Source organism: Nylanderia fulva, unplaced genomic scaffold (assembly GCF_048542155.1).
Source record: "Nylanderia fulva isolate GAGA-0341 unplaced genomic scaffold, ASM4854215v1 Scaffold10, whole genome shotgun sequence".
Classification (NCBI taxonomy): Eukaryota; Metazoa; Arthropoda; class Insecta; order Hymenoptera; family Formicidae; genus Nylanderia; species Nylanderia fulva.
Window position 1 is genome coordinate 5,571,413 of NW_028189193.1, and position 23,185 is coordinate 5,594,597.

A 23,185-nucleotide genomic window follows, 5' to 3' on the forward strand; every position below is an offset into this window, starting at 1 on the left:
AATCCTTTTAAATCTGCGCGGAATATATTTGTTTTAACATTTTTTTTTATAAACGAAAGAGCGCTCTTTTACGTTGAAAATTTAACGAGAAACGAAACACACGTGTTTTATTTTATTACGCGTGTACGAAAATTATCATTCGCATCGAATTGTAACTATCAAGTTATTATTACAAAAAAAAAAAAGACTCAGTTTTTGATGAAAATTTCAGCGGAACATTGATCGATAGGAGCTTCGATTCCGAGAGTTTAATATAACAATACGGAGATAGAATCTCGACGTGCCAAAGTTTGCCCGGACAATCGAAAATTCGGAGTTTGCGAGGAAAAAAGTGAAGGGACAGAAGTTCGCTCTATTGCAATTAAACGAAAAACGCGTCTCTTTTCCCTTCCAGATCCACGGATGTCGGGTCCAAGAACAATCAGCAGTCTAGTCAGTCGTCGAATCTGCCGAAATCGCACATGAAATCGAGCGAGGAGGTGGGCGGACACGAGAAAGGACGGAAGGGATACAAGAACGTGACTATAGCGGACGGGATCTGTCAGAGCATCGACATCAGGAACAACGTGAAATTCTTCACGATATTGAAGGACTGTCACGTGATCGAGGGCTTCCTGCAGATCGTCCTGATCGAGAACAACACCGAGGCGGATTTTGAGAACGTCACCTTCCCGGAACTCCGCGAAATCACCGGATACTTGCTTCTGTATCGCGTCGACGGTCTGAAGAGCCTCAGCAAACTTTTCCCGAATCTCGAGGTCATCCGGGGCGATATACTCCTCACGGATTACGCCTTCATGATTTACGAGATGATGAACTTGCAAGAGGTGAGAGTTTCTCGCGAGCTCTCTTGTATCTTTGTTTTCTTTTTCTCTCTCTCTCTTCTTTTGGTAACTTTGTTCTACTTTTTTTCACTCTTCGTTAATAATGAAATTAGCCTACAGCAGAATCTTTATCGGATTATAATTTTTAATCTTTCGCCTGAAACATCTTTGCGCTTTTTTTCTCCGCCGTTTTATAAGAATATGAATCTGACATGGATCCTGTCATTAGAATGAATAATTTGACACTTGGATTTTGGATAGCTATATCGGATTTTTCTACTAATTATATGTGCGTGAATGAAATATTTTCTGGCATCTTAGTTTTTTAAGTTCACCGCAACTTCAATTTTTATCTATTAATCCTACACGGAGAGAATTTTTCGTTACATTTTACCGCAAAATGCACTACAAGTTTTACCATGTTTGATAATGAGAAAATTTCTATGCTGCATATTAAAATTTATATTAATTTATATTATATATTTTATATGTTTATCACTTTTCTGGCATCTATTCTATTTAAAACACTTAAGGAATCCAAAGTTTTTAACATAGTTTTTAATATATTTTAAAGTTGTTAACATTTTGCTGTATATTCCAGTAAAATTAATCAAATATATTTTATCTTATTGTGATAGACATTAATATTTTTATTGTGGTAAATATTACTCATAGAGAAACTCTTATAAAATTCTTTCAATATCATATTGTCCCACGAGTACCATAACTTTCAGGATAAATTCTAAGAGAAAATTCTCTCTGTGTATAAAATGTTACATTTCTATATTTTCCGTTTATATTTCATACGATCGATTTACTTGCAATTATTTGACTCGTCAAAGGATTTTTGTTCTCGTTAGTGAATAGATAAATCAATTTATTAACACTTTTTGGTCTCATATATCTTCAACATCTCGCAGACATGAATTTTAATATAAGCGATTGGGGGTTTGGAGTCGAAAATTTGTATTTGTTGCACACAAATCTCAGCGTGGAAGGGTTATTAAGAGCTTTCGGCGCCCGATCGCCCGAGTTTATCGCATTTAATACCGACACTCTCGATGACAAACGAGTCTCGTGGGACTGCAATTTTTCACAGAGCGTTAGAATTTTTATTCGTACGCGGACATGACACGCTCGTCCGTCACGTAGAATCCATCTCGCGATCGTTCATTCCCACGCCGAATCAAGTTCAGTCAGTAAGGTTCGAAGGTGTATGGGTCCAATCTGTCGCTATGGGACCCGATTAAAACGGTCCGGGGGTCAAGTGACGTTAATCAGTCAATCGAATTAACTGGCTGTTTGACCCTTGACTCATCATTCCACGAAACTTTTTCGCAGATCGGTCTCACCAGTCTGAGCAGGATCTCCCGGGGCGGCGTCCGCATCGAGAAGAATCCCGCTCTCTGCTTCACCAGTACACTGAATTGGAGCCACATCGTGTCGGCTGGCGAGAATTTCATTAAAGACAACAGAAATGAACAGAATTGCCCGTACATGAAAGGTGACAGATGGTTTCGAATTTCTTTTTCTTTTATTATACAGGGCTAGTTCCCCCAAAAGTCCTATATCCTATATTTGACTATCGCAACACTTTTGAGATACCCTGTATAAAATGTATAACGAAAATTATACCAAAATCTTAAAAAGAGGAATCGAAGACGGATTCAATTTTTAATATATTGTTCTTTATTATTATTTGATTATAGGATGTCCTCACTGTCCTGGCGGCAACTGCTGGACCGCTCAACACTGTCAGTTGCTAGAGAGGTCTAAATGTCACGAACAATGTCTCGGAAAGTGTGTCGGGCCGAACGACACCGAGTGCTACGTCTGCAAACATTATCGACATGCTGGAAGATGTATCGAAAGCTGTCCGCCTGATTTGTGAGTAACTCGTTAACTTTCGTAGAATGTGCAGTTGCGATGTGACAGTAAAATTAGATCACAGAAAGTTTATATCTTATATATCTTATATACAAGTAGAATCCAAAAATATGTGCGCGATAAATCTACTAGATTATTTAGCTTTGATTTAAATTTTAAATTATTCCGAAAATTGCGCCAAACCATATCTTTTTCTAACAAAATTATGCAGGAGATGACACTCGAGACACAAGATTATAATCGGCCGGTATAAAATATCTCTTTGCTTATACAAGGCTCGCATATTATACGTCACATCCTTTACTCTCGCGCTTCAAAGCTTTTCGCGTGTAATACCGGCAAGAGAAGGTTTTAGAGTTTCATGTGACACACACATGTGATATGCGTTCTATCTCTGGCAGAAGAAAGGTCTCTTCTGTCTTACGCGTAACACGGATTTTTCTCTGTTGGCAGATACGCGTATCTGTCGAGACGCTGCATCAGCAAGGACGAGTGTCAGAAAATGAATCAGTTCAGGAAATTTTCTAAAACGGACGAAATATGGCGGCCATTCAATGGCTCCTGCGTCACTCAGTGTCCCGACGGTCACGAGGACGACATTATCGAGAAGAATGTACGGATTTTGCATTTAATTGCATTTAATTATCATACACATGTCCCATTTTAATCGATCACCTCCAAAAACTTGCACAACTGAAGGGTGCTTTTTAGTCTTTTTTTATAGAATCGCTATATTTTTTTATATATATATATTAATTTTTTGCAACTTTCGGTATAAAAAGTTATGAGTAAGATGGCCGAGAAATTTATGTTTTACGAGATATTCATAGTTTATATAAAATTATGTCAAACTTAAATATAAAATATCTCAAGCCATTCACTTTTTGGCCATCTTATAACTTTTTATAGTGCATATTGCGAGAAATCGAGATATAGTGGTTCTGTATAAAAAAATTTATTGACCTTCAAATGACTTTGAAAAGCGCTCTTTAAAAAAGAATCAATAGTACCATCTTTTGCCCCCCTTCAAATCAAACAACTTTTATTTGAAACACTTTGTTGTATAATCAAAAATAAAATTGGGGGTGATCGATTAAAATGGGACACTCTGTATATTTCCTGTTTGTTTCTTTCTCTTGATTTTTTCTTTTTTGACTTCGCATTACAGGTGACAAGCTGCCGGGTTTGCAAAGGTCAGTGCCGTAAAATCGGAAACGGCGCTATAATACGTCACATTTCAGACGCCCAGAGCTTTCGCGGTATAACGGTGGTGAAGGGTGCCCTGGAGTTTCAAATCAGAAACGGGAATCCGAATATAATGAACGAATTGGCGGACGCGTTCAGTCTGATCGAGGAGATAACCGAGTACGTGAAGATAACGCATTCCTTCCCGATCACGTCGCTGAACTTCTTCAAGAAGCTCAAGGTGATCAAGGGTGAAAATCTGGACATCAATAACTCGAGCTTCGTCGTCCTGGACAATCCGAATCTCTCCTCGCTCTTCCCGCCGACGCAGAACCTCACGATAGAGAGAGGCAGACTGTTCTTCCATTACAATCCCAAGCTCTGTCTCACCAAGATCGCGCAATTCGCTATGATGGTCAACATCAGCAATTACACTCATCTCGAGGTACAACCGGAATCGAACGGCGACAAAGTGGCCTGCAACACTGTCAATATAAATATCAAAGTGACGAAGCGGGGCACGGATCACGTGGTGCTGAGCTGGGACAGTTTCAAGCCGCCGGAGGGCCAGCAGCTGCTCAATTATCTGCTAAATTATATAGAGACCGAGAATGAAAACGTAATGTACGAGTCGAACGCCTGCGGTAATAACACGTGGGAGATTGTGGACGTCGGCGCGTCTAGCTGGAACTCGACCGTCTCGAAGCACATAATGAATTTGAAGCCGTACACCAAGTACGCCGCGTATGTAAAGACGTTCATCACGAGGAAAAAGAATAACTTGTACGAGAAGGTGAATTTGGTGGGTCAGTCGGATATCATCTTCTTTCGAACGAGAAGCACGATACCCTCGGTGCCGACGAACGTGAGCACGAGCGTGATAAGCGACAGCGAGATCCTCCTCAAGTGGGCCCCGCCGGTGTATCCGAACGGTCCCATAGGTTACTACATGATCTCCAGCACGATTCAACCGGACGACGAGGAGCTGATCGCTTCCCGGGATTATTGCGTCGATACCTTGGTCAGCGAGACCGAGGAGGAGATACACGAGATGACGATCAAGACACCGCTTGTCGGGAATCCGAATTCCTGCTGTTTCAAGGACGCTAACGCGAAGCTCGCGACCTCCAAGCAATTCGAGATATTCTGCCACACAAATATGACCATCAGCTACTTGTCGCCCGGCTGGAAGGACTATTGCGTCTTCAATACCTACAATTCGCCGGATAGTAAGTTCTACGATCTGGCGAATAACCTGTCCTCGACGGAGGAGAGTCAGAAAGGGACGACGAATGTCACTTCCACCACCGCGGGCAGCAATATCGCGATCAGTCAGACAGACGGCGAGGTGTTCACGTACAACGTCAGCGTTGGAAATAATTCGTTTCACCTGAAGAAATTACGTCACTACTCTCTGTACATCATCACGATCGCCGCGTGCGGCGTGAAAGTCGACAGCGACACGGAGATGTGCTCGTCTATCCAGTACGCGAACGCCCGGACCAAGAGGCGACCGAACGCCGACGACATTCGCAACGTCAAGGTTCACGTGACCAACGAGACGATCGTCGAGGTGATCTGGGAATCGGTCAAGGATCCGAACGCGTTCACCGTCTCCTATACCATCGAGTATACGAATCTGGACGTGAAAGACGCGAAGAAGAGCACCGAGTGTATCCCGTACACCGGCCGAAAGGACAGGTACAACAATCATTACATCAGGAACCTCAGTCCGGGTAGGTACAGTCTGCGAATGCGCTCGACGTCGCTGGCCGGTGACGGAACCTTCACCGCCGTGATCAACTTCTCCGTCGGTCTGTCGGACAATAATTATATAATGGTAGCGATAGTGATCGTATCCGGGCTATTCATCATCCTGCTCGTGATGATGCTCCTACTCAGGAGTTACATGAAGAAACGGACGCAGGAGCGTTTGATAGCCAGCGTGAATCCGGATTACATCGAGACCAAGTACATCGTCGACAGCTGGGAAGTGCCCAGGGAAAACGTCGAGATCCTCGAGGAATTGGGACTGGGCAACTTCGGCATGGTGTACCGAGGCTACCTGGACGGTACCGTGCAGGTGGCGATCAAGACTATCTCGGAGAATGCGAATCCCCGGGAGAAGAACGAGTTCCTGAACGAAGCCTCGGTCATGAAGAACTTCTCCACCTGGCACATCATCAAACTCCTGGGCGTGGTCTCCCAGGGTAATCCGCCGTTCGTAATCATGGAGCTGATGGAGAACGGCGATTTGAAGACGTATCTACGCAGGATACGCGACACCCAGATGGTGCCGAACGCGTCCAGGATCATGCGAATGGCGGCGGAGATCGCGGACGGTATGGCTTATCTCGAATCGAAGAAGTTCGTCCACCGCGACCTGGCCGCGCGCAACTGCATGATGTCCAAGGACCTCGTCTGCAAGATCGGCGACTTCGGCATGGCAAGGGACATCTACGACACCGATTACTACAAGATCGGGAAGAAGGGTCTGCTGCCGATACGCTGGATGGCGCCTGAGAATCTCTCCGACGGCGTCTTCACGTCCGACTCGGACGTCTGGTCGTTCGGCGTCGTCCTCTACGAGATCCTCACCCTCGCCGAGATCCCGTATCAGGGCTTCTCGAACGAGGAGGTGCTGCACCACGTGCTACGCAAGGGGGTGCTCCATATACCTCGCAACTGTCCCGAAACGATACAGAAGATCATGGAAAAGTGTTTCAAGTGGCGGCCGAGTGAGCGGCCGACCTTCATGGAGATCATCTCCGAGCTGGAGTCCTTTCTGAACCAGGACTTTGGCGAGAAGTCCTTCTACCACTCGGCCGAGGGGATCGAGATACGTATGCTGGGTGAGAAGAAGGTCTACCACAACCCGGCGGCGATTCGGTTCAACTGGGGCCACGAGACCGCCAGGTGGGTCAAGGACTTCGAGGACAACGTGACGCTGCTCGATCAGATGAAAGCGGGCACCAGTCGCGGCCGGATCTTCAAGAATGGTTTCCAGCCCTTTGGTAATGTAACTAACTTCGAGGACGTTCCGCTCGATCGATGAGATTAGTCGAGAGTTATATAATATATATATATATATATATATATATATATATAAATTATAAATAAGCGAGAGAAAAGAATCGCGCGCGCGAGAGAAAGATCGACGCCGCTTGAAGCCCTCGCACAAGAGATTCGCGGAAAAACCTGTAGATATTAACTGTACAAACAAATACTCAGGGCAATACGCGAGCGGTCCTGTTGACGAGGGGAAAGAAAGAAGATATGTTACCAAGTCACTCGTTCGGCAACAAGAGCTTCGTGTCCTTCTCTCGTTGCGGACCAAACGTAATTAGATCTTGACTGGTGGATAGCAATGCAAGGAGGGAAAGATGATGTTGTGTTCGTAATATAATAATTGAAGCCATCGGATAATGTAGAGATACGTAGGCTCTCGTAGTGTATTTCTACCCTTCAGCCTACCGAGGAAAAACAACCCGCATTTATCCGCGTTTTTTTTCTCTTTTTTGAAAGTCGAAGTCTCACCCTCTGCCATGTATATCGACTGTTCATTCCTTTCAGAGTTACTTTTCTTTCTATATAAGTTCTGAAGGAGCTATTCCCGACCGTTGTTTTAAGGATAATCATGAAATTCGCTCAAGAAGAATTATTTCGTTTTCTTTCACTCTCTTGATGCCGGATAATCAAGGATTAGGATTTTCATTCCACTCTCGATTGATTAAATATAGGAATATTTGATCAACGTGAAGGGAAATTTCGAATGAAAATGCACATTAATTAAACACACGTTAATTATCGATCTTGTCACGAGCTTATCATCACCATCATAATCATCATCATCGTCATCATCGACATCATGATCATCGTCATCATCATCATCATCATCGACATCATTCTCATCATCCAAACACGAGCAGCTCCACTCCTGTCCTGATCATTTCGAGGAATGCTATTTCAGGATTAATTCTCGAGGCAGACACAGCGCGAGAGAATGATGATTTTACGCAAACCAGAGTTCCTTGTGTCCGTAAACACGAGACGTTATAATCTCAAGGTTGTAAATAGTTACTCTAATTACATACAGTTATTACCATATATATATATATATAATAAGCTAATAGAACCGGATGCAATATACATATATATAGCCCAGTAAAATAGTAATTAATTTATCGAGAGAGTTTAAGAGAGAAAAGAAAAAGACAAACTTTATCCCTCGCAAGTGTTGTATATAAAGAGTTACACGAAGTTTCTTCCTCGCAAAAGTGCGGGTACCTCCGTAGATAATTATTGCAATAAGAGCGTGTCTACAATCTCTACGATTTTCGCAGTCTCTGTAAAAAAGTTTTAGCGTAAATCCCCGTAAGAGGGCAGGAAAGGAGGAAGTGGGTTGATAACGTTGTTCGACGAAAAAAAAAAAAATTAACCAGAAAAGTAGCCGTTTCTTCTAGTGTTTTGAACGCAGAATTCGGATTTCAAATTCCTCCATAACAATTTTCGAACATTTTGAATTAAAGTTGCAAAACAGGGTACTTTAATGAACTACTGATGAAATTTTATTGCTATTAAAATATGGCATGTTGTTGGGATTTTTAATCCTCCAAAGAAGTTTTTGGTGTCGATTTACTAAATAGCTTTTAAGGGTTTTTAGGTCATTAAACACGAATTTTTTTTAACATTAAATAAACATAATTGAAATTTTCAATGATCTAAGTCACAGCTGACTTCCGGAATACATTTCTTTTAACTATGGATACCTTATTGATTATAATCGGCATCAAAAATTCCTTGTGAGGATTGAAGATCCTAACAATATACTTTATACACTTTAGCATTAAAAATATTTAAATTAAATATAATATATTAAATCTAACACAGAAAACATATATTTGACTTAAATACTAATATATGTTCCATTAACAAAATAGTAATTTAGTTGAAAGGTTTAGTCAACTTGATGAATCTTTTTTTTTTCAGTGTAGCTAGAATATAACAAAGTTCGTGAAAAAGCCGTTTCTTGCAACATTAATTAAAATTTTCTCAAAAATTGTGACATGATGGAGCAATTTGGAATCCAGATTCATATTCAGCACCCGAAAAACTAAAAGAAACGACTACTCGCGTTCCGGTTAATTTTTTTTGTTGGACAGTGATAATGAGCGGGTGTAAAAGTCAGGGATGTCGGTCAGGTCACACAAGTTTAAGTTTTCTCCACGACACGAAAATTTATATATAGACCTCTTGGGGAGAATAGAATGTTTTCTAGCCTCGGATCCTGCAGATACGGAATTGGTGACGTAAACAATCAGTAGATAGTAACGACAAACTAGGTGATAGAAAGAAACGCAATACGTTGAAATCACTAAGAGAGAAAGAGAAAGAGAGAGATGGATCCTATCAATATATATATATATTCTGCTCTATATTTTACAATTAGTTTTTCCGCCCTCTTTTTTCTTTCTTTTTTTTTTTTTGCAGAATTTCTTCTCTATTTTTGTGAAAATATGAGAACTGCGCCCAACATTTGTGTTTTCATTAGACGTGTTTACTTGAATCTCTCTCGCCGTGGCTTCGTATCTTGAAACCGTTCGATAATTACTTTGAGCACAGATTAACTAAGACTGCGAACGATTGTGTACACGTGTGAAATACCTGATGACACACTCGAGAGACTCGTAAGACAAATTTCTCGCCCCAAAGCTAACGTATTCTCGACTGATATCATAATTAACACATCTTTATCAGCGAATTACATTCGTCTTTCTTCTCGCGCATTGCGGTTTAATTTTAAAACGTTTTGAAAAAATTGTCTTTTTTTTGCATTTCTTGCATTTTTAAATAGTATCGAATTTGCTGGGCAAAGTAATAAAAAAAATGGTTTATAATAATGTTAAGAGAAATTAATTGAAATTGATATACATATATATATATATATATAAAATTAAATATATTTCTTTATTTTGATTGCGGAAGGAACGCGTGAAAACTTTCGTTTTTTTTCCTTTAATACAAATACTTTGAATACTTTGATAAAAATATTTATTTCAGAATTACATTTGTCTTTTTTCTCGTGCATTACGCTTTAATTTTAAAAAAAAACTTAAAAAAAATTGTTCGTGGAGTAGAATTATTCCGAAGTCAAAAAGAATTAATTCGGCAAGTCGAAAAAATCTAAATTAATCAGATAATAATCGCAGAAATATTTCATTTATAAAATTTTTTGGCATGATTTCTTGCATTTTTAATAGTGTCGCATCTATTAAACAAGGCACAAAAAAAATCATTTATAATAGTTAAGAGAGAGTTATTGCTAGTGTTAAGAGATTGATTTAAATTAATATCCATAATTAAATGATATAAGTATCTTTATTTTAATTGCGGAAGAGGGACGTGAAAACTTTCGTTTCTTCTCTTTAATACAAATACTTTGAATACTTTGAAAAAAAATTTTTTTCAGAATTACATTTGTTTTCCTTCTCGCGGTTAAATTTTAAAAAATATTCGTAGAGTAGGATTATTCCGGAATTATTAAAAGACTTAATTCGGCAAAAAGAAGCCTAAATTCAGCAGATAATCGCAGAATTTTTTTGCACGATTTCTCGCATTTTTAAATAGTATCGAATCAGACAAGGTAATTGAAAAAAGCATTTATAATAGTTGAGAGAAAGTCGTAGGTAATAATGTAAAGAGAAATTGATTGAAATTAATATCTATAATTATATTGGAAATATCTCTTTATCTTGATTGCGGAAAGGACTTTCATTTTCTTTCTCCTCTTGATACGAATATTCGGAAAAATGTCATTTCAGAATTATGATAGGATCTATCTCTGATAGAGATTTCAGAGAAAGAGAGACAGCATGTGTAATAAATAATAGAGAAATGCTTACGACGAAAGAAAGTATAATACCGAATTTTTTTATGATATATCTTATCCGTTGTCAGATGATTGTACAGTATAAAAGTTATCATCTTGTTGTCCCGGCAAGGGAGCACAAGCCAATCTTCCGGTATTTAATAATAAAGCGTTGTATGTTAGCAAGAAAGATAAACTGCACGTGTGTACGTGCATAATATGTGTGCATGTGCATAAAAGAGAGAAGGAATGTATACGCAATCTAGAAACTTTCAGATGTCGTTGCTCATCGATCGATCAAATTCGAAGAATTGGAAAATCGAATTTCTTCAATCAAGAATATCGACATGCATCGATATTGAAATCGTTACACAGAGGGAATTTAGAATTTATTCTGAAAATCGTATGATAGTTAATATTTCAAGAGAATTTCTGTGATTAATATTATCACAATAAAAATTATCTATCGCAATTAAATGTAAAAGATGTTTGATTAATTTTAAAATCTATAATAGTTTTCAAATATAAAATTATAAACATACAAAATATTTTATACACAAATTTTACAATGCAGCCTATGCAGGTAATTTTCGGCCTATTATCAAACATGATAAAATTCGTAGTGAATTTTTGCGGTAAAAAAATGTAAGGAAAAATTCTCCCTGTGTACCATATATAATATGAGAAGAATTCGGAGATTCGATGATAAAACAATCCTGTATCGATCGATGCGAGTGCCGATCTTTGCTAAACGCGATTCAGCCATTCCCTTGTAATCTTGTATCGCGAAAAGACGAGGAAAAAATCCAGCGCTCGAGGAAAGCTCGAGATTGTGGGACGCGAACAAAGGATTCCCGGAGATTCGAGTTCCCCGCGAATAGGTTCTCTCCAACTGGTTTCCCACCCCCTTGGTCAGAGTAATAATGCGTCATATAGCGAGACTAAGTGCACAGTAGTAATTAGTAATAACGACCGGCTTAATTGCGACGCGTACCGCAATGAAATGCAATTTAAACCGCTTTCCCGAGTAAGTAATAATCCCAATCTCTAAATTTTACATTACGGTTTCTGAATGTATAAGCGCGCCATGTTAATATATATATATATATATACAGGGTGTCTGATTTTAATGTTCCACCCCAAATAAGTTTTTTATTTTTGATTGTAGAAAAAAATGTTTCAGACAAAAATTGTATGATTTCGAGGAAATGGTGCCATTAGTTTGAATAGTTGCTTGAAGGTCACGCAAAGGTCATCTTGAGAGGTGAGAAAATCTTGTCTTATAACTCAAAAAGTACTTGAGATAAAAATGTTTCATTATAGTGTTTGCTCTCGATGTCAGCTACAAGAATATGCAATAAAAATTAGGTGGTTCCATTTAAGAAATTAAGGATCCTCAAGCAACTATTCAAGGTCAAACTAATGGCACCACCTTATGTCCTCCTCGAAACCATACAACTTTTGTGTGAAACATTTTTTCTACAATCAAAAATAAAAGAACTTATTTGGGGTGGGACATTAAAATGGGACACCCTGTATAATATGAACTAAATCTCTCTTTGTACGGCGCAATTCGTATAGAAAGAAGTTTAATATAAATAGAGTTCCTTTAAATAATAAGAAACCTAGCCGCTACCGTATTTACGCAAATTAATCACGTCGGCGATCAGCTGATTTCATTGACAATTTAAACTGCACTTCAAAAATTATCTCTCGATTCAGTGATCGCAGGAATACTTGTTTACTTGCAAAGCTGCGAAATTAGTTAAACGTGTGTGGCACTTTATGTCAAATTACGCGGAATTAATATATTTCTAATATTATGTCTCAAATTTAAATTTGCATTTCTTATTAAAAACACGCGTTCTACATTTTTTATTCAACTCTTTCGGCTGTATTAAAAATCAATAGATGTCTTTAGGATGATAGTCAAATTCGAAGCAGGATAAACCTCACAGTATTCTTTTTGCAAAGTTGCGTTCGCGATGGTGTAAAGATGAGATCATGTAAATAGGAATAAATGCATTCTTCTCTTATATAATTCGAAGCAACGTGTAGCTTTGCTCGAGTATGCAAAAAAATAAAATAAAATTTATTCACATCTAAAAATATAAAGTGTAATAAAAAATTAATTAAACATTATCAGAGATCAAAATCATATATTTGCTCTGAAAAATTTGCGAAGATTCGAATTATGTGTAGAGAAAAAGGCGCAAGTTGCTATTTACGCGCTCACTTTTGTACCTGTCGTCGCCAAAAAAAAAAAAAATAAAAAAAATAAAAAAAATAAAAAAAAGAAAATATCAACATTTATGTATATAAATATATTTTTCAATTGTTGCAATTCGCATCTGGGAGAGAAATCTGCGACCGCGCGAGCGGTTTCACCATATAGCAATACGATTAGAGAGCGCATTTTATTCTCGCTACGCTATTAATATTTTACCATATAACGAGAGATAGGCTTAAATAAGGATCTAAGGACACGTTTGTACAGTAACGTAACCAAAACCAGGTCTCGAGGCTCGTTAGGATCGACCGATCAGCTGATGGACCACTTTTTCTCGAATAAATTAGCGGTACGACGCGTTTAGATAATAATATATTAATAACAATTCATTATTCATGCAGCACGCATCTCTCTCTCTCTCTCGATATAAGAGAGACTGATTATATATGCTATACATGTCGAGCTGTCCTAAGTATCATTAATTTTGACATTAATATCCTCTTACCATCGCGTAACGTTTTTATAATCCTGCCGTAGCGTCGCTATAAAAGTAATATATGTATATATACATATATATATATATATATATATATATATAAGTATTTATTTTTTCCTATTACATATATATAATATATATACACATATATAGAGCTTATATTTTATATTATATTGTAAGAGCTCGCTCTTAGGCTACATAGAGTATACAGCCTTTCCCTTCGAGATGGCAAAACGCGTCGTACTGCGCCGTATACAGTATCGATCGCTTTCTCCACGAAGCTCTCACTCTACGAAGGCGCACCATAATTATATCAGGGTCTTAGAAATAGGATATCTTCGTGTTCCTGCCTTTTTTTCTCCCTGCGAAGAGAAAGAATTGAGCGCGAAAGAAAGTGACGTCATCGGGAGCGCACGAGTAATTTCGTTCGAATTTTTTTTTTTCGTCATCAATTGCTTCATCGACTCGATCCGGGATTGATTTCGTTCTATTTGCTCTTTAGAATTCCTCCTTTGTCCTCTGGCGAAAGAGGTGGCTGCGTCATTTGCTCCGAAACGGGTCTAGGACACGTCTAGAATTATCCCGCTCGTTTTCCCGCCCTTTTCTTTGGAAATCCCCGGTGACATGCGTGCAAACGTCAAATCACGAGAGAATGATCGAGCCATACAGCTGTCTCGCATGCTAATTAATGAGACGACCGCGAGACGACTTCTCCGTTTTCTCTTTTATTCTCTTCGAATGCGCGAGACCGAAATTACTCGTGCGACTTCTTCTTGGGTCTCTAATAAGTGCCGCACACGCGATCCTACGAGGTTTTTTTTCCTTCTCGACTTTCTTCGGCGGGAGTTTTTGCGCTTATTATATACGTACCGAGAGGAAAAATCTGTTCGAGTATTCTGTTGTGCTCGTTACTTTTTGGCAGTCTCGAATATGTAATAAAACGCGAGTATCGGATCCCTGAAGTAGGGAGGGTCTCTTGCTGTTCCTTTCCTGAATATTTAAAGACATGCATTTTCTCAGCAATAACATTTTAAAGTGTCTTTATACTGAAAAAAAAACTATTAAATTAATAAATATTTATTTCAATACTGCCTAATAAATCATATTTATTTGAAACAAATAAATATGATTTATTAATATGACTAATAAGTATTTTTATTAGTTACGAATAAATGATTTTTTTTTTCAGTGTATAATAGCAATCCAAATTATTTTTACAAGATGTCCCTTGAACGTAGACATTTATCAGAAAAATTTCAAGTCGCTGAATTTCTCGTTTAATTACCGGTTATGAAAGGTAGTGGAAAAGAAAACTTTAATGAGGGGATATCGATATAATAGAGAGAGTGTCAACATATGAATCATTTTGTGCCACGCAAGGCTGACGATTCAAGGATTCGCGTCGAGTCAGCATCTCTTGTCGTGTTTCATTTTCTACAATTTTTTTCTTTTTTTTCCCCATAAAGCTCATACCTAGTCAGTCTCGTAAAACGAGATTATTAATCACATTATTATATGTATCCCGCCCTAACTTTTTTGGCATGATCGCAATCATCCAAATCACGACGTGAAACCGGTGAATCGAATAAAACAAGGAAACGATGTCTCTAAAAATCGGAAAAATTCAGTAAAATAATAATATGTACTTTTTCGCTTACACGATAAATTTCGAAGATATAAAAAATCGTATAGATATTGCAGAGTGCATATAAATATGATAGATAATTCAGAGAGAAAGAGAAAATTTAATTCAACTTTCTCGCAATTTTGCTAATTATGCTAATTCGAAAGGACACACGGAGAGAATTTTTCGTTATTTTTTACCGCAAAATTCATTACAAATTTTATCATGTTTGGTAAAAAGCTGAAAATATTTTATACGTTTTTTGACATTTATTCTATTTAAAACACTTAAAAAATTATAAATTTTTCATATATTAAAGATATTGAAATTTGACTGTACGCAAGAAATAAATAAATTTATGTTTTATTATAATAAATTTTACTATATTACTACTGTATATTTTAGCAAAACTAATCAACCATATTTTTTATACATATATTTTTTATTGTGGCAAATATTAATCAGAGATTATCATATTGTCCTACGAATTTCAGGATATAATAAATTCTAAAAGAAAATATTTAAAACACTTGAATAAGAATCGTAAGTTTTTAATATATTTAAAGTTAAAGAAATTTTACTATACTGTATATTTTTATATACATATATTGTGGTAAATATTAATTAAAGATTATCATATCTCACGATTACCATAAATTTCAGGATATAATAAATTCTAAAAGAAAATTCTCTCCGTGTGCACATCTGCTCGAATATACATATAACTTGAGTCATCGTTTATCGTCCGCACAATGTTAGAATATATTCAACTGTTGTCCTCCTCGAGGCTTTTAGTCAGTTACGCGTATTTTTTATTTTCACACCCCGTTTCACCAAATAATATCAGCGACGTAAAATCGTTCTGTTTCGATCGGGGCTGGTTGTGGTTTAGTAAAGCGAAACATATTTATTCGAGCGCGGACGATTCGTTAATCATCGAAACCAAATCTAAAAAAAGCGGAATCGGCGACCGTATCGTTGTTGCTTCCTTTATCCTCTCTTGTATATGGGAATATGGTATAATACAGGTATACTATATAATATATAAATGTAAAATACTCGGATTATTCAGTTGTTGTAATTTGTAATTACGAAGTCGCTCAATGTATATATATATATATATATATATATATATATATATATATATATACCCATATAAAAATATATAAAATTATGAGAAAAATTATATAAGTCGCATTTATCTTACATTAGTAGAATTCTCGCGATTTTTTTCTTTTTCACTCACGTTTAATATCCGACGTTAAGAAGAAAAGAAATATTAAAATAGTGACCTATATTTTTCTCTACGTCATAAAAGGAAGAGAATTCCTTATCGCGTCAATGCTCTGTACATACAATGTTGGGCGAATAGAGATAATAAATGACTTTTTTCTCAGACTCTAAATATTATATACGTGTAATATTTGTTTTCTTCTCTCATTGCATAGTTTAATATGCCTTAGAAGGCGGGGAATCGATTTTTCGCGGGTTTCCTCGTAATTTATGCGTTACGTAAGATTAATCGTATAATTATATACGAGAAACAGAAGCGGAAAGCTCCTCTTTTCGCTTTTATTTCCGTCGATTGTCTCTGTCCGGTATAATAAAGTGCCGTGACTGTATACACCTGGCATATATGTCTGATTGATATTATCGATCGATCAATTTGCCTGTCAATCTGGTAGCATTTCAGGGAAATCCTATAGTTAGTGGATCAATCGCGATTTAATTTATTACGTATCTCGATTACGAACGGTCCAATCACGACTAATACTGTTAATTATACACACACACAGACACACACACATATATTATATTGCATTGAGGGGATGCTGCCGTTGTTCTGTTTTACCGACTTTAAGTTAGGCTAGGTTCACTTTTTATTGAGTATACGATTGAAAAATCCTCCACAATGAAAGTATTTTATTACTTCTGTATTATTCTTTCATGTTATCTCTATTGAGAGCGCCATATTTTGTGCATAAATAAACTGCAGAATACTGGTATTAAATAAGTATTGTTATGAGCTGATGCAAGAGCAAAAACTGTAATTTTTTAACTTTTATTGTGTTTTATACGAAATTACAGCGCTCCTAATCATTATTATCAGTACTTTAATTGTGGAGAAGAATTTTTTAATCTATGTAGCCAATAAAAAGAAAACCCCTTGAACTCAAAGTCGGCCAAACAGTCATGGTCAGTATTCCCTTAACGTACGAAGCTACATGAAGTATGACGTAAGCTTACGTGTAAGCACTTAATCTGTATAATTGCTGCGCGATGTTATCTTAACTTTAAGTATAGCGCCCAGGGGAACCTTCGGGTCGTAAGATGTAAAATTTAAGGTATATTTATTTTTAAAAAATATTATTTTTCACACACCGTGTAGCTTTTACCTGAGTAAGCAAGTAAGTTATCTGTCGCGCTACGTCGCTTGTACAGCACTTCGATTTATTAGTTAATTAACCGCGTATTTAATTAAGTACGTTTAAGAGATTAAGTTTGAAACTCGGCGCTAGGTATATCGATTATCGAGGCGAATTACGGAGCGAGTGACGCCGCGTCGGTTCTTTTGAATTTTAATTTACTTTACGGAGAGAAGACGCAGAGCGCGAAAAATTAAAAAAAAACGCCATGACACAACCATAAACGCGACGCAAGTCGCACCGACTATGTATACGTATATTTATGAAAGAAAAATGACTAATTTATGCCTGCAATATTGTGGCTTATATATCTAATTCTCTACAATATATATATATATTTCCGCCCAACGACATATATACATGAAGAAACAAATTATCGTCATATTCTTAAGATTAAGATTTTCAGTAGATATGCTGTAGGAGATTTCTCACATATTTTTTTTTTAATGAAACTCGCAAATTTTATGCGTATATTTTTTTTTAAGAAACTTGCATTTTTTCGATGATGTTGAAAAAAAAAATGAAACGAATTTTTTTTTTAAATAATACCAATAATAATAATAATAATATTTACCATCCTCTCATGCATTTTGACATACTTCGATTTTGGGGAAGTGGTTGTACGATATATACATTTATAATAGTGATAATATGAACAATTGAATAATGTTCCTGTCGTGAAGTAAGATACTGACTGAATCAATTCTCTTTTACATTTTAAACTGCCAATTCTCAGTTTATCTTGCTCTATTTAAGTATGTATGTCGTTGGTCCCGTATGTCATATCAAACATATGTATATTGAATTCCTGTCATGGTTGCCCGTAAAATTCTCAAGTGGCAAAAGTTTCGGCGAATATATCGCGCCTCAGAATTAAAAACCGCTATAATTCCGATGAGTTTCCGCTATCGAATTATTTGCTATGCGAACTTTGTATTACCGAATTACCATTCAATTGGCGGAAAATGGATAAATGCATATTTAGTATTAATTATGATAAATTAAAAAATCGATGAAGATTCTAAAAACTGCAACAAAGTACTCTATTACACAGAAAGAATTTTATAAGAGTTTTTTTCGTTAATATTTAGCGATAAAAAATATTAGTATATCTACCACAATAAAATATAAAATATATTCGATTAATTTTACTATGTACATAGTAAGAAATTTTAATTATTATCACGAAAATTTTAATATCTATATATGAAAATTAACATTCTGCATTTTTAAATTTATATAAAATATTTTATATTTTTATCTTTTTTTTTGTTTTATCTATTCTACGTAAAACACATAAAAATTCAATTTTTAACAGTTTTTAATATATTTTAAAATTATTGAAATTTTGCTAATATATTTTAGTAAAATTAAACATTATATATTTTATTGCGATAGATATTAATATTTTTATTGTGGTAAATATTAATCATTTTGGGGGTAAATTCTAAGAGAAAATTCTACCTGATTCAACTAAACAATTGATTGTAACCGTAACATTTTATCACGATTTTATGTCCACTGTCCGTCAATTTTAAGGAACGCTTTTTGCAAAAATCGCAAATAGAAATCACACATCGGAATAGCTATAAATCGGCCGCTCTAGATTATCGCGGAAAATGATTGCGAGCCGATCCTGGAAAATCCTGGAAGGGAAAGAAAACTGAATTTCGGTTGTTAATCACCATTCTAGTTGCAGTAGCGATTTATACGACCACGCATGCACCATGTACCTATTTACACGTGCATGAGAACTTCAATGGACTGATACTGAAGACTTTAGCTTTAAATTAATCGCCCTCCCCCCCCTCCTCCCCTTCGCCATCGTTTTACTGATGATTTTCCTTCCTTTTCTTTTTTCGCGCATCGATCAAATCACCCGCTCATGAATAAAACGCGCGAGGATATAAACGGCATCCCGATTGAATTGATGTATACATAAATATATTATATATATATATATATATACATATATATAGAGTGAGTTTGACTTGAAACACATCAACACGATAATAAAAGAACGATAATAAAATTTTGTATTACACGTGCAGGCAATGTGGCACTTTCGGTGCATGTTTTCTGTGCCGAAAGGGGCCGATTTCCCCCGCCGCCATCTAGCGGCGACGCGGTGAGTGAATAAGCCGGTTTCAAAGCCATTATCTACGGCTGAGCCGCGTTAAAAGTCATTGTATACGGCTCAAGCCGTAGGAAATGTATTGAACACGGCTATTCCCCCACTGTGCCGCAGCAAGATGGCGGCGTGCGATCGGCCGCCTCGCGCACAGAAAACGCGCCGAAACAGCCACTTTGCCTGCACCTGCAATACAAAATAGTATGTGTATCAAGTGCGGATTGACAATTGTTCACTCGTGTGGGGTGGTCCCCCGCACTTGATACACAATATACTATTGTTATGCGGAAGAAATATTTCTAATGATAGTAATGGGTGCTTTTAAACTCTCTTAAGAGAAGAAAAGGTAAGGGAAATTCGAAGATTGCAGATTGTCAGGAAAATTAGATCATCGTGCTATATATTGATATAGATTTCCTATAGGACACCCTGTAGAGGACTCACAATAAGCTCATGATATATATATATATACTTTCTCGCGATTTTCCTCAGATTAACTCTCTCTCTTCTTGTTACTTGCTAAGGAAATTTAAGCAAATTAAGACGTAGACAAATAATCCACAATGTATACGTACGTAGGTTAAGCTTACATATAATATATAATATATATATATAAGATAGTTTTTAAACAATTTCACGAGAGTTCAATTTTAGATAGGATTAAATTTGCAAAATTCAAGGACGAAAGAGATAAATATATATATATTAGTAGATCGCCTATTGAATAAGATTATTTTTTGCTAATCGAATATATATATAATATATATATATATATATATATATATATATATATATATATATATATATATACATATATATATATATATGTATGTATGTATAATGGACTTGATTCGTGGATTGAAATCTAGATGTAAGAAACTAATTTTACAATCGCTAAATATTAACTTTTCGCGGCAAAAGAAATTATTCAAAATCATATTGAATAAAATAATGAATGTCGTGTCACGAAATATTTATATAATCTTTTTGCGTTGTAATATTTGTTCGGCGTCTAATTAGTAGTTTATTCTCACTGTCAGAGTAAGTATTTTGCTTTTATTCGAATTGAGGTCTTTGTAATTAATTTTGTATAAAGTTGTCGTTCAAAAAGGAAAGAAATTACTATTAAAAAAAGTTGCGCTACTTCGCTTTCGAGATCGAGAAACGACTCGTACATAAATGCTTGATTTACGATTACTCGATTAGTTTGAAATTTACGATGATTCCTTGTCTACATAAAGTATTGACAAAGAGTTACAACGTAAACAGAGACGGCAGTTTAAGTCTCGTAACAACTTTAGAGTGCTGAGTAGCTTTCGTCCTTGTATTTTATCGCATAAATTATTTATTAAGATTTATACGCGATTGTGTTTTGTGTACATTATGTACTTTTTCATTTCCTCTACAATGATTCATCATTTTGTATTATTATTCAGGATCTGATTCTTCAAATTTTTGCGCGTTATTATTGTTTCTTTCTTAAAAAAATACCAAGTATTTAAATAAATAAATGATAGATTTTTCCTATTAAAAAAAGATACACGTCATCAGTAACACAAGACCGATTTGAAAACCGCAACATGGCGAGTTATATAAACAACGAAGTATTGTAAAATGTGAAAAATATAGAGGTCGTTGAAAAAAATATACGACTACTATCTAACATTCTTCGATAAATGCAGTATTGTGTAATTGCATCCCGAAGGCGGTTCTTCGTGGTTTTCCGGCACGTACGCGTTATTAGTTGCGGAACATCAATTCTTATTCCTTCGCAAACAGTGTAATAAAAACCCCGATTTGACAGAAGTGTAAAAAAGAGACCACTTGAAGTCACTCGATCGTCGCGAGAAACGTAGTCATAAAAATCACATGGCTTGCGTTAAAAAGGAAGAGAGGAATGCACTTATTCCTTGATCGAAAAATGAATAAAAAATAGGAAAAATCCTGCCATACCGTGTCTTCCACGAGAGAGACTATGAACATTATTATCTTAAAGTAGTTTAACGCGTTTTACGTGTATCCACATAAAAATATCCATAAGTTAAAAGCATTCATTATACAAGTTGAGAAAGGAAAGAAAAATACCATAAGGGAAACGTACTGATGATCGAAATGTGACATGTTTCGCGTGTGTCAATATAAAAAAAAATGTTATTTGGCGAATCACGATGAATCATGCGCGCACGTGTAACTTATTACATTCTGTAACATATATATATATATATATATATATATATATATATATATATATTATACTTTTTAGCGATTAAGGTAATCGGAGTAATACAGGCGAAGAAATTACGAGACGACGAGATGAGAGAGGTGAGATTTCCCGATCTCACTTGTACATTTGTCCTTTTCGCGTATTAATCTTTATTATATATATATTATATATATATTATACATATAGATATATCGGCACTCTCTCCGAATAAAAAAAAATGAAAAAATAGCGATTTCTCTTTGTATCTCTCGTAGGGACACTTTTGCGTGACGTTCCGAGCGTCAAAACTCGCTGTGAAAAAAAATTGAAGAAAAAGAAGAAGGCGAGTTTTGAACTTTAGGATAAAAAAAAAGTTACGATTGTTCTGCGCAAACAAATATCCGCGGGATTTCTTGCGCTCTCGAGACATTGTAAACACAAATGTACATACTTACACTGCACTAATTTAGTATTGCCGCCTAAGTATTACAACTAGTCACATAAGCCAAAAGTTTGTTACTCTCGCAGAAGTTTTCTTTTTTTCAGTTTTGTAAAATAAAGGAAGATGAGAAAAAACCCGAAGAACGTTTACATGTACATTCTCTCTTTATTTTCTCACCTTCTTCCACTCTCCTTGCCAAGGAACGTCGTGCAAAACATCGATATTTATTACCGTATAATTGTACTTTCCGAGAACTGAAGAAGAGAAACTATATGTTTTATATAATTGATTATATTTTTTAATGACTTTCATTATATTCATGAAAATCACTCAAAATTTAATTAAAATCATAAATCAAAAATTAATTAAAATTATTTAAATTTAATTATTATTTATGATTTTAATTAATAAAATTAATATGTTTTCTGCTAATGATTTTATCGTCTTTTTCAGTATTGATCTCAAATAATACTTTAACGCGAAAAAAATTATGACAATTAAAAATTAAATTTTATATGACATAAAAGAAAATAATTATTTTTTATAATATTTGCATATCATATAAAAATTAAGTAATTCTATTATATTAAAAATTTGTAATGTATAAAATTGATATTGTATCATTTCTATTGTTTTAGTGGCTGAAAAGTATTTGCAACATTCTCTGCAGTACGTTTTTTTATTATTAAAATTAATACGTTCTCTGTTAATGATTTTATCATCTTTTTTAGTATTGATCTCAAATAATACTTTAACGAAAAAAATGATGACAATTTTTATATGACATAAAAGAGAATAATTATTTTTTATAATACTTTAACGAAAAAAATGATGACAATTTTTATATGACATAAAAGAGAATAATTATT

The 23,185-nt window shown here is 35.7% G+C and overlaps 1 protein-coding gene across 4 annotated transcripts in view; it reads left to right on the forward strand.

Annotated features, from left to right (window-relative positions):
- Window positions 1-22,471, forward strand: part of LOC114931926 (insulin receptor) — a 114,282-nt gene extending 91,811 nt beyond the window's left edge. For all 4 annotated transcript variants that reach the window (XM_085483265.1, XM_085483255.1, XM_085483261.1 and 1 more), the window contains exons 5-9: window positions 395-827; window positions 2,166-2,328; window positions 2,534-2,711; window positions 3,165-3,324; window positions 3,880-22,471. In XM_085483265.1, the coding sequence (XP_085339391.1) occupies window positions 395-827; window positions 2,166-2,328; window positions 2,534-2,711; window positions 3,165-3,324; window positions 3,880-6,951 (4,006 nt within the window). In that variant the 3' untranslated portion in view covers window positions 6,952-22,471. The remainder of the gene's footprint in view (window positions 1-394; window positions 828-2,165; window positions 2,329-2,533; window positions 2,712-3,164; window positions 3,325-3,879) is intronic.
- The last annotated feature ends 714 nt before the right edge of the window (window positions 22,472-23,185 follow it).